Consider the following 13,770-nt stretch of genomic DNA (forward strand, 5'->3'; position numbering starts at 1 on the left):
ATGGTCACTTCTATAATTTCTCTTCAAGGCAAATCATCAAAATTTGTATCACATATTCGTAAGATGATGTTCTTGGGGAGCTTCTGAAACATTTTTCTATATCCTTTTCCATTACCAAGATTCAGAGGTTCAAAGTTACCATACTTATGCACATAACGTCTGGTCTGAGGCATAAATGTAGTATTAACTAACATAATGAACACATGGCGAGGGTTCTAGAATCGTCACAAGAGTTCTGTGGTCATCAAACTATGTTTTTAGTTAGCATTTTTTTTACCAAGAAAACTTTATGATGTGCTGTCTCTGTATAATCGACTCTTCATGCCTATACAAATACCAGTATGCTCAAAGTTGTTCTGCGGAGGCAATAAATGGCCAATGGTCTTAATATGCCTGTAATGAACTTAAAATGACTGCCAAATATAGTGTAAAACTGGAAGGACTGCAAATTCAGTAAAATATTTCCAATTAACATTTTTACTTTTTTGAGACACATAAGCTGGGCATTTCCCATGAATTGTGACTGATGAGCAAAGTATCCAGAAAAAAACTGTAAAGCAAACAAATTTGTGTTAACCTTACACTACGTGTACTTGTTGTTTATATGTGTCAAAGCTCACACACAATGAAAATATTTTAGACCTTGTAGCTAAAAACAGGCATGACCTTAACGGCAGTGTCAGTACAGAGACAGGTTAGCGTTCATGATGTAATCATAGTGACGATGGTTACTAAAGTTAATAAATCCATCAAGAAGTCTAGAAGAGTATTTATGCTAGAAAAAGCAAGTTAGCAATTATTAGTATCCCACTTAAACGATGAATGGACATCATGTAGTTCCAATATGACGGACTTCAAGGAGTTAGCTTATACAGACCAGTGGAAAAATGTTTCTCTTAGAACACAGGAAAGGGGAATGTTGTCATCTTTAAAAGACTAAGACAGAAAAGTGGGAAACCAGCTGCCTCAATCATCATTTCACCAACCTCACCGAATATTTTTGCATGTGAACATATTCACTTTCTTGTAACAGAGGACATTCTAAATCCTTTTACCCAATCTGTCTTTGTCATTTACTCTGCATCTCCCTCTCACTGCCACTGTGTATGTATGTCTCTTGTCTCTCTCCCACTGTCTTCTTTTTCTCCAATTGGTTTACAGTATACCACGCTGCTGTCTCTCCTCTCTCAATTACACTGGCTCCTTTTGTCTTTCTTTCACACTGTCAATGTTTCCACCATACGTCTGCAGCTCAAAAATTCTGGCGATCCAACTTACGAGGGTGAGTCAAATGAAAACCTTAAATATTTTTTTAAATATTATTTATTGTGCAGAAGTGGTACAAAGTTGTATCACTTTTCAACATAATCTCCCCCATGCTCAATCCAAGTCCTCCAGCACTTACAAAGTGCATAAATTCCTTTAGATAAAAGTTCTTTTGGTAGTCCGCGCAGCTACACCTGCACCGCGTGGCGTACTTCTTCATCAGAACGGAACTTCTTTCCTCCCATTGCGTCTTTGAGTGGTCCAAACATATGGAAATCACTTGGGGTAAGGTCTGGTGAGTATGGTGGATGGGGAAGACACTCAAAATGCAGGTCTGTGATTGTTGCAACTGTTGTATGGGCAGTGTGGGGCCTTGCATTGTCATTTTGCAAAAGGACACCTGATGCCAGCAGTCTACGTCACTTTGATTTGATTGCTGGCCACAGATGATTTTTTAGGAGATCTGTGTATGATGCACTGGTGACAGTGGTCCCTCTAGGCATGTAATGCTCCAAAATGACACCTTTTTCGCCCCAAAAGAGAGTCAGCATAACCTTCCCTGCTGATGGTTCTGTTCAAAACTTCTTTGGTTTTGGTGATGAGGAATGGCGCCATTCCTTGCTCGCTGTCTTCATTTCTAGTTGGTGGAAGTGAACCCAGGTTTCATCCCCAGTGATGCTTCTTGCACCCTACTCCATTCATAGACTTGCTGCTGTGATAAACATGCATCACCGCTCTGAACCTTCATTCATCGATGAATTTCAATTGGTTTCACACCTTCACTACGCAAAAATCGAACAACAGAACGCTTTTCTTCCCTGGTGCAAGTCGCAAGTGGGGCGGCCATCTTTATACTGATACTGCGACGGAGTGTGTACATCTGCACTATGCTGCCACCTACAGGCCATTCTGCACGCTGTTTGTAGCACGCTTGCCAACTTACAGGATAATGGCGTGAAATTTTGATTTATTATTGCAAATTTAAGGTTTTCATTTGACTCAGCCTTGTACTTTTCCTCTACACGCACTTGATTAAAATTTCAATACAAAATGTATCCTCACATATGCCTAGATGTTAGAGTTTGCCATTGTGGGTGGATAAACCCCCCAAGCCTATGTATGGTTTCCACCCATCTGTATTATTTATTTCCATTTTCTCCTTTCACTTTTGCTCCCACTGCTTGTATCTCCACCCATCTCTCTTTCTCTTTTACTGCCATTGCCCCTCACTGACCATCAGTTTAAACCAATTGTTAATCATGTTCTTGAGACATATGAGCCAAGTAGGTGTATTAAGAATGGAAAAGAACCTCTGTGTTTTAATAATCAAATTTGGAAAATGCTGAGGAGTGGAGATTGTTGCAGTCTTAGTTCAAAATAGAATTCACAAATGTTGACAGGTTAAAGTTGGTAGAAATTTGCATGTCCATAAGAAGATCAATACAAAACTCACTATTTTAATAGTATTCTTGTATCTTAAGATACAGACTGTGTTAAGAGTTCCCAGTTTTGTGTCTTTGAGTGACTGATGTGAGAAACAGCGGGAGAGGACAAACGTGATCTTTTCTAGCTTTTGGCATGGCTGCAGTTCATATATTTTAACCAAATTCATCTCATGAAGAATTCATAAAGGCATTGATAAGCAAAGTCAACAACATAAGTTGTACTGTAAATTTTTTATTACAGCATTGATTATGAAAATGGCAACACCAACAAGAAAATGCTAACAGGAATGAAATACATACTGCATAGTCGATATCTGTCAGTACACAGATTATTACAGTTGCAGAATTGTACATAATCTCAGACTTTGAGAATTCAGTATTATATGAAGCCTCCATATACTGAAGTCAGAACCTAATAAATGTCACTGCAAGAAAGCAAAGAAGGCATGGATATAGTAATGGACACCTTGGTTTGTGTATGGGTCCATGTATAATTAATTTGCTTTTATTTAATTTATCTTATGGCACATAGCAGCAGCACATATACAAATATAAATACATTAATAAACAAAAACACAAATGCGCAACATGTATGAGAGAACATAAACCACATAATAAGTACCACATAACACACAGAATTAAGATCTGCAGCATGTGTGACTAATTAGCTGCACATTGGTGTCCACGTCTTGTGTGCACTTCATAGCATGAGGTGTGGCTTTTGTAAAGTCCTCAGCCAATCTGCCATATTTTCTTATATGTTACTCTTTTATGACATCGTCTAGGACTTCCTCAGGTACTCCAAAGTCACAACATGGACAGTTCACATGTCTCCACTTAGAAAGCATGATGTTGCATCTGGTGTGGCCACTTTGGATATGAATGCATTTAGTCCAGTCTTTCTTTGGGAGGTTGAGCCCCTGCAGTTGTAAGGCAATGATTACTGAGTTCTTCCAGTGCTTTTACCACATGTCTATTACATTAAAGGTGTTCTGTCCTTTTACATCATTGTTCTTCAATATTAGTTTCTGTGATTTGAAGCATGTATGTGGCAAATTTCTTACTACATCTAGAATAGGTAGTTCTTTGCACACTTGCCAGATTCATTACTGCATCTTGAGCAGATAATTTTTTGTATAGTTTGTGTCTAGTATTTTTTCCCAATCTGTAACAGTGTTTTTTACATCATCTTAGCTTTGGTGGAGTATGTTACTGATGACAGAGGGCCACAGTATCAGAGTATACCCAAATATAACAGTAATTATACATATGGTTTCATGGAGCTGTATGTGTATCTTGGTGGAATGATGTCTTCCTTACCATACCGGAGCACAGTATTCTGCAGTGGTGAAGGCTATTGACATTGTTGCTGTTCGCAGTGTGGATGCATCTGCACCTCAAGAACATGTAGACTACCTTCAAGATGGCACACCCTGGCCACTGTTTTTCAGGAACAGGACGGCAAAAAGTCTGCACATACAGTGACCATATTGGAACAGTGATCTCTCATAGTCTGTATCACCAGCAGCAGAAAAAAAATTAATTTGCTACTCTACTATAATAGCTTTGCCACTATATAAATTGCTATGTTGTTGCTTACACATCAGATGTGTATTTCATTAGTGTTTCTCTAACAGTTTCATAAGTGTAAGACTTTATTCCACTACCAATCTTTTTGTTTGAAACTTTTTTCTGCAGGCATTTCAACACAAAATAATTTACATTTTGTATTCCTGATGAATAAAAAGTAAATACTTGAAGCATTTTTTTCAGGTATTCACATGAAATATATGTGTTTTTGTAGGTTTAATGTGTACTGTTTAATAATTATTGACTATTACCATCTAATGGCGTGACAATGGTTTTTGAAAAGTACTTCCATTTTTTACAGGTCAGCTGTCACAAGGGGAAGAGTTTCACACAGCAGTATGTTCGTATCTGTCTGGTATTCCAGAGAGTGACTTAGTGCTGAAGTCTGAGGCTGCTGAAGGGTGCTGGCACAGTGTGCGTCACACAGTATTGCAGGATATTAAGGCAGCATCTCTGCTGGAACAGCCAGTTGTGCATCCACAGTTGCGATATCAAGGCATAGCAGATTGTGTTGCCTGTTACAAGTAATTACTTCTTTTTTGTGAGGAAAATAGTGTTCATACTTTTAATGTAAGATTATTGTTGCTAGTGATTGCACATTTTAATAAAATTATTTTTCACCAACCCTGAACAAAGCTGCATAATCGTACTACCATGTCCAAAAATTTTAGTGCCTTAGGTTTCCACTGCCTACTTTGCCATAGTAGAGCAGTTTGAACATAGTAGGGCAACCACTTGGTACTTGAGTTTTGTTGTTTGCCTGTGTAAAATATGATTGTGTACAGTGGGTTAGTGCACAGGTAGCAGCTTTTACCTTTGATTTTTGAGGCATTGTTTAGTATGTATCACGTTCACCTCTGTCAAAAAGCCTACAGAGATAGTTTTTATTTTTCTTGTTTAAGTTTTGCATATATCATAATTTTAGAACCATAGATATATGCTACCAACAGCACTGCAATTAATAATTTTGATCTCTTGTTCAGTCTTCATGTAATTTCTTAACCTTTATTACTTTGGCTTTTTCCCTTATGTAACTTTCATAGTGGGTAATTGATATGGACTGAGCTTGTTGTGTGCGCATTCAAGGTGTATTGGCCATTGTCTGGAAACAGCTAGAAACTGTGTTGGCCATGGTCAACAGCTTTCAGGCTGCTGCCCTAAGCTGCAGTGATGTTGAAGCACCTGTGGCAACCCTTGGTGCTGCTGGAATCTCCTGTCAAGCTCTTTTGTCACTGTGTTTTCTGATACACAACATGTAACCCAGATTTGAGGGTGATGGGTGGAAAGTGGTGAGTTGGTGTACAGCATTTTTCTGTGTAGAAAGTGAATGTGGAAACTTGTTGAATGGGTGCATTGTTGGACCTTAGTATCAGACATGAGCTGCTACCCAGTAGCAACAGATTTGAATCAGCATGGAGTGACAGGAAACAAGTTGCAGAGTATGTGAGTGGTCAACATCAGATGTGTTGACCTGAGAACAAAACATGGAGCACAAATGGATGAAATTTAGAAGCATTGTTCTATATGCCACAGACATGAATGTGCCGCACAAGATTGTAAGGGATGGGAGAGTCACTCTGGTACAGTGTCCTTCTTAGAAAGCTGCTATGACAGCAAAGTCATAGATTTAAGCAAATTGAAAGCCTTGTTGAGAAATAAAAGCTGTATGAAGCCAAACTCATCATAAGGTGAGCAATGTGACAAGTGTTCAATGAATTCAAAAGTAAAATACTATCAGCCAGTCATACCAATATTATTAAGAAGTTTTGGGCATACTTAAAATCTGTAAGCAGATCAAAGTCATGTATTTAGTTGCTCAGTGATCATACTGACACCGAAATATAAGAGGAGCCTAAAATACTGAACTTTGTCTTCCAAAATGATTTAACTGTGATAAGGTCATAATACAGTTCAATCACTGCATGAACTTGGAAATGATAAATATTGAGATAATTAATCATGGAATAGCAAATGAGTTGAAACTGCTCAACAGGTGGAGACACATCCGGAGCAGATGAGATACCTGTGAGATTCTACAGAAATTATGTGAAAGAACTTGCTCCCCTTCTTGCAGTAGTATGTGAAAGAACTTGCTCCCCTTCTTGCAGTAGTTTATTGCAGGCCACTGGAGCAATGAAGGACACTCAGCAATTTTATGCTCATGCATTGTGATATTTTTAGAGAATGAAAATCTCCATTTTCCAAATTGAAAAGAATTCTGCAAGCAATAATCTTGTGAAAGTCAACTACTCTATTTGTCCATGCCATAACAAACAGCATCCAGGTTGCTGTCATGTTCATTGACACCTGGAAACCTTTTGATACAGCTCTATCTTGTCATTTATTGAAGAAAATACAAACTTATAAGCACTGAACCATATTTGTGATGGGATTCAAGACTTCCTTTGGGATACAACTCAACATTTCATTGTCAATGGGACGTAATTGACATAAAAAGGTAATCTGCAATGCCAGAAAACTAGCGAAAAGCAGGAATACCCTAACAGGACTGATGATCTGTGCAGCGACTGGCAGTTGACTGAATGTAAATAAGTGATTTGTATGTACATAAATAGGTAAAAAATCTAGAACTGCTCAATTACACTGTTAGTTATATATCACTGGAAAAAGTAAGAACCATAAAAAGAAACCTGAATGAATCATCTGTACCTACTAACAGCTGAATGACCATATAAAATTGTTTGTAGGAAAAGCAGATGCCAGGCTAAAATTTATTGGAAGAATCTTAAGAAAATGTAATTCATCCATGAAAGGAGCAATTTACTAAATACTCCTGCAACCAATCATTGAATAATAATTGTGAGATTGGGATACTTATCTGGTTGGATTAATGGAATGAATAGAAAAGATACAGCAAAGAATTGCATGTTTTGTGACAGGATCAATTAATAAGTACAAGAGATACTCAGCAAACCAAATAGGTGTGCGGAGAGGGTTACTATTGGAATTATAAGAGCATACATTTGTAGAAGAGCCAAGCAACATATTTCCTCTCGCTTGTGCATCACAAAATGACCAAGGGAGAAATTAGAAATCATATAGGTAGTCACTGCCAGTCTTTTTTCCAGTGCACTATTCTTGGATGGAACAGGGAGAGGAAAGCAATAGTAATTGCTGAGGTACCATCTACTACATGAAGAAAGGTGGCTTGTGATTATGGGTGGAGATGCAAGAGGAAGTCTGTATTTTCAACAATTTTGTTTGACTGTGTTTCCTATTTTTTGGGAAATATTTGCTATTGTTTAGGTGAACATAATGATATAGAGGCACAAAGAAACAGAATCTGCTGAAATTAGTGGGCAGTTACACAGTAATTTTTATGTAGTTCTCTGCTGCAGTGTCAGTTTTAAGGTTGTATGAGTAGCTGTGGTGCAGAAGATTCATATGTCATCAAGCAGAAGCACACTCTGTAAGATGAAATGTTAGTGAAAATGTATTCAATATTGTGTGCAGAAGTGGAATATTGAGAGCACAGGAATCTGTATGTAGAGCCAGAAAAAAGTTGTGTTAAAAGGTTGTGAGTAACGGAGGTGGATCATATGCGTTTTGTAACTCACCATAAAGAGGCAGGCATTTTCTTAGAATTTTATGAAAATTACATAGCAGAATGACAGTTTGATGAACAAGTCACTGTGGGTGTTCAAGTGACATTTCGTGTATCTGTAAAAGTCCATAGATGCAATGTCTGTACTTTGGAACCTGAGGAAACCCATTCTGTAATTGAGATTGAATATGAAAGCCCAAAAGTAAACATGTTTTGTACCATTTATAAACAATAATTTCTTAACTAATTTTTCTTCACTGAAAGAAATATAATCGCTGCCTCATTAGCTTAGTGATCATTGCACCTGACTACCACACAGAGGACACAGGTTCAATTTCCAATACTACCAGGAATTTTCTTCCATGGCAGAAAAATTGGAATAGTGTCCACTCAGCCTCATGATGCCATTAGATGAGTTACATTGATAAGTAGTGGCAACAAGGTCTGGAAATCCATGGGAGCAGTGTGCCATCCCCAAGCTCCCCACCCTCCCCATCCCCCATAATGCACTTGAATGACACCATCTGGTAGAGTGTGATGTGCCAGTCAGTTGGCATTGCATGGTCCTCAGCACTTGAGCATGGAGTCAAGTTAAGAGAGAAATATAATAGGTCCCATGTACTTGGACATGTTGGGACATTGGTTAACTCACAACTGATGACAGAGGAGAGGGTCAGAAAGGTATATTTTCTTATTTTACAAGAAGATAGGCTACATGACATTGGCACTGGTGATGTCTCACAGTTCTTAAATTTACACCCACTAGGTCAGTAGATTGGTTTGCATTTGTTACAAATAATACTTTCTATACATTGCCAACAACTGTCCTGATCTTTCAATATATGATCTCTCTCTGTGGTTTGTTTGAGGATAATGTTAATGCCCCATCACTTTTTATTGATATTGTCAGCATGGGAAAAGTACATTTCCACCATCATTGAGAATTCACGCCAAACCCACTGAAAATAGCTTGTCAAATATGAGTGTACCACGTCAGCATCAGTGGTATTGCATTTTAAGGAAGAAAGATTAAGGTTTAATTTCCTCTCATTGATGAGGTTACTAGCACAGACTCAGATGGGAGGCAATTTGAGTGAGAAAATTTACTGTCTCCATCATAGCATTTACCTCAAAGTGATTTAGAGAAATTGCAGGAAATCTAAATTTGTGTAGCTGGACAGGGATTTGAAGCCTGGTCCTCTCAACCACAAGTCAAGTGCCTAAAGAATCAAATTAGTGACCGATTTTAAATCCATTAAAGAAACCTTTGAATGTCCCTCTTCGTGAAGGTGGTAAGATCATTCATGTTCACTGTTGATGAAAAATTGGAATCGTTTCGTAAGCTATGATTCACAAACATGAATTTACAGCTAAATGTTTAGTGATCATGCTTTATTAGCATGACTTGAACTAAATGTGAAAATTTGATTTGGGTTGGTTGACAGGAAATGAACAAAATCATTAAAACAATGTAAAGACTCAAGCATTGAAAAAAATGCAATAATCTTAAACTGCAGTGATCTTACATCAAAACCTGAGAATGATCAAATGATTAGTGGAATGGGGAACAGGTAGGGAAGGATTGAAGACTGAAGACTGCAAAATATAACATAATTATTGTTTTGTTGTTGACAAATGAGTGTCATATCAAAACTGCAAAAGTTCCAGAAAAATAGTAGTTGCTAAGAGGATTGTTGAAGATCACAGAAGAAAGTTTTAGCTATCACTTCAGACAGGTGCTGAGGTAATAAGTATTTGGATGAGAAGAATGGATGCATGTGGAGTTTATTGGTGTAGGTAGGCACATTGAATAAAAAGTGCTGCAGCTGTTGTAATTCTTTATTAAAGGCGTGATTGGGTTTGTAATTTAAATTACATCATGAGGTGCGAATTTTATTGATCAAGCTGCAGCTACAGTCAGATCCCAACCTTTCTTTAAAATTTGGGAAATTTTGCAACAAGTGATAGTCATGAATTAAAATGCAGAAATGAAACGGGAACCTCAGGTGAAGCCGTATGAAGATATAATGCTGCAACTGCCATACACAGACTTCATTGCTTATCAGTCTTATCATGGAACACAGTAGCAATCATTTCTCATTAAGCATACACCATCAAACAGCTTACTGTTGTCTGTCTCAATTGTATAAACACTCACTCAGTCACACAACTGTTATTGAAGTTATGGCAGTTAGAACAGTATGCATTAGCTGGAAATGCATTTAATGACAATAACCACATTATGTCAGTAGTATGGACAGCATCTGAATTTTAAAAACAATGTAAATACTAACTACAAATACTGTGGCTGCACAGTTAGAGAATTCAGAAAAAATGCTGTTATATTTATGAGCAGAACAGGATAAGTGATGATAATCATAACCAGAACGGTCACTGAGAAGTAACTGTTTGGTAAGGTACTAACTATATTCAAGATAATACTTCATGAACCCAGAGATGATATTGCTATCCTTTAATATAAAAATGTGGTTAATGAACCTGTTTGAAAAATCTCTTACTAAGTGTGGGAAAACTTCCTACAACCTTACGAAACATGTTCCAGCTGAGCTAGACTCTTAAGTGAAAGAGGTAAAATATTATTAGAACTCAAAACTTAAACTTTTTTAAGATCCTGTAGTACAATAGAAGAATGGCAAAAATTTAAAAGGAAGCATTAGAAGAGTTCGCTTGTGCACTAAGGTGAACGTAGGTTAAAAAAAAATCCACCACAATATGAGGGAAACGTAATGCCAGTACCAGGGGCAATAGATTGCAGCATCATTGCCAGAATAAATGACTCTTTAAAGAATTGAACTTCCATGTGTAAAACAAATTCAGATGTCTGTTTACTTTACAAATGAGTTAATGTACTTAATTTTTGACATCAATTGTGTAAAACCTTTATGGCAAAAGATGCGAAGCCCTAATTATTTTTTGAGGCTGTAAGCAAGAAAAAGTTAGAATTTATATGAAATTATACTTAAAATATGGTGGAAGTTATTAAATGATTTCATTATCAAACACAGTCTGGGTAATTTGCACTCTGTTTTAATAAAAGTTAGTTTTTCGTGCATCTCAATGTTTGATGTCTTGAACTATGTGTCACACAGTGAGATAGCTTTGCAGGTGCATTGAGTGGCATGTGTGGGTACTATCTGGAAATTGTGTTGCAATACAGTTAACAGTAAAGAAGTAACAAATTAAAAGATCATGCCACATGCTGAAGTTTTACTGCACAAGTGACAAAAATGTAATAAGTGATAAACTTTTTTCTTTCAGTATTTTGTGGAGGGTGTCAGAGAGAAAAGATTTACTAAAGGTTTGAAATTATGTGTAAAGTTTGTTGGAAGTTACTTAGTGCCCTCAGTCTCAAATACTAGTTAAATATATCTTGGTGATTTGCATACTGTGAGTCATGATGCATCAGTACATATACACATATTCTAACTTTAATACTTGATTCACTGTGTTAAGCCTTTAATGTCATATTTTACTTCTTAATGGATAGAGTATGATGTCGTTTTAAACTGTTAAATTTGGTCAATAATTATTTGAAATACTGAAAGTTATACTTTTGTTGCCCCTGGAAGCCATTAGATAAGCAATGTGCAACTGGGGATGTACACATTTTGCTGTTTAGTAATGTGAAGATCCAAAACAATATTAAAGGGAAAAAATACTTTTTGACATCTTCAAGTGAGAAGAAGAGAAGCAGAGTAATACAATTTTAATTCTTCGGTGTATTCATGAGGACAATGGTTCAAACCTACGTCCGGCCACTGTTGTTTAGGCTTTCCGTGATTTCCCTAAATCACTTCAGGCCAGTTCTGGGATGGTTCCTTTGAAAGGACATGGCTGGCTTTCTTCCCCGCCCTTCCCTAATCCAATGAGATTGATGACCTTCCTGTTAGGTTGGTCGATTTGGAGGAGAGAACCAAACTCTTCAGTGTGTTGTTTTTTATTATGTCTTTGTGTCAGTAAATTAAATAACATTCTGAACCTGCATTATGTACTGCCTTGCAAAATTTCCTGTTTGAGCCTTGCATTAATTAATGTTTATAAAACCGTCTGAAATGATAGAAAATAATTGATAAAACAGCTATCACCAGATTCATTTTGTAATATAAACTTCAAATAAAAACGCTGTCTGTTTTGGGCTTTACAATTTTATTTTATTTTATTTATTTATTTATTTATTTATTTTTGCTGCTTGCAAATTTTAATTGTGTAGTCATTGTCAAGCATCATACAGATTTTCTCCTTGGAGTATGCCACAACAGAAGTGACATAAAAGTGACAGTCCTCATGTGGAACCACACATAAACATTAACATGATCTTGCTTTGAGAAATAATTGATCCAAAGTATCAGTTAAGTTAAACAAACTGACTTCATTAATAATTATACTGAAAACTTCTCATATCTTCTTGCTACAGGTAGAAAAATTGTGTATGTAGGAATATTATTGCAATACAACATTCTTTCTCTGTAACCACACATATTTGTTGCCTCAACAAAGCAATTAAGCTTTGTTCCCTTAATTTTAATCATGTGCAATGTTTTTTTTAAAGATGTACAATAATTTGTTTTGAGAGACACTTTTCTGCAAAGATGACAAAATATGATTTTGCTTCGCCCCCAGGGGTAAACCAGTGCTGATAGAATGGAAGAAATCAGACAAACACAAGTCATGTATTGAACGAACATATGATGCACCTCTACAAGTATGTGCATACATGGGAGCACTTAGCTTTGATCCTAGACATGCTCATTTACAGGTAATTATATCACTTAAATGAATATATGTGACATATGAAGCACTTCACAGATAATACATGGTGGATAAACATATTACATAATGGACAAGAAGACATCACATAGTGGACAGGCCATTGAACTTGCAGCCTTCATCATAGTGGGTACGCATGTAACGCACACTACTGCTTCTGTGTGTGTGTGTGTGTGTGTGTGTGTGTGTGTGTGTGTGTGTGTGTGTGTGTGTGTGTGTGTGTGTGTTGGTGGGACTAAAGTGTGAGTAAGAGTTGTGGAGGTTGCACATGGGAAGGAAAGGAGGGTGACAATTATGATATTGGAGACTCCCGAGAAAACACTGAACAGGAGGATGGATATACACTATGTGATAAAAGTATCCAGACACCTGGCTGAAAATGATGTATAAGTTCAGCGGTAATGCTGGAATTCAGTTTAGTGTTGGCTCACCCTTAGCCTTGATGACAATTTCCACTCTAGCAGGAATATGTTCAGACAGGTGCTATAAGGTTTCTTGGGGAATGGCAGCCCATTCTTCACCGAGTGCTGCACTGAGGAGAGGTATCAATGTCGGTCGGTGAGGCCTGGCACATAGTTGGTGTTCCAAAACATACCAAAGGTTTTCTGTAGGAATCAGGTCAGGACTCTGTGCAGGCCAGTCCATTACAGGGATGTTATTGTCATGTAACCACTCCGCCACAGGCCATGCGTTATGAACAGGTGCCCGATCGTGCTGAAAGATACAATTGCCATCCCCAAATTCATCAGTGTAGGTCTGTGCTGTGACAGTACCACGCAAAACAACAAGGGGTGCAAGTCCCTCCATGAAAAACGAGACCACACCATAACACCACCGCCTCCGAATTTTGCCGTTGGCACTACCACAAGACGTTCGCCGGGCATTCGCCATACCCACTCTCTACCATTGGATCGCCACATTGTGTACCACGATTTGTCACTTCACACAACGTTTTTCCACCGTTAAATCGTCAAATGTTTACGCTCCTTACACCAAGTGAGGTGTCGTTTGGAATTTACCGGCGTGATGTGTGGCTTATGAGCAGCTGCTTGACCATGAAATCCAAGTTTTTTCACCTCCTGCCTAACTGTCATAGTACTTGCAGTGGATCCTGAT

At 37.5% G+C, this 13,770-nt stretch overlaps 1 protein-coding gene across 2 annotated transcripts in view; it reads left to right on the forward strand.

Moving 5' to 3' along the window:
* Positions 1-13,770, forward strand: part of LOC126412119 (mitochondrial genome maintenance exonuclease 1-like) — a 52,691-nt gene that overhangs the window by 24,825 nt on the left and 14,096 nt on the right. For both annotated transcript variants that reach the window (XM_050081557.1, XM_050081558.1), the window contains exons 2-3: positions 4,603-4,825; positions 12,508-12,643. In XM_050081557.1, the coding sequence (XP_049937514.1) occupies positions 4,603-4,825; positions 12,508-12,643 (359 nt within the window). The remainder of the gene's footprint in view (positions 1-4,602; positions 4,826-12,507; positions 12,644-13,770) is intronic.

This window comes from Schistocerca serialis, chromosome 7, assembly GCF_023864345.2.
Source record: "Schistocerca serialis cubense isolate TAMUIC-IGC-003099 chromosome 7, iqSchSeri2.2, whole genome shotgun sequence".
NCBI lineage: Eukaryota > Metazoa > Arthropoda > Insecta > Orthoptera > Acrididae > Schistocerca > Schistocerca serialis.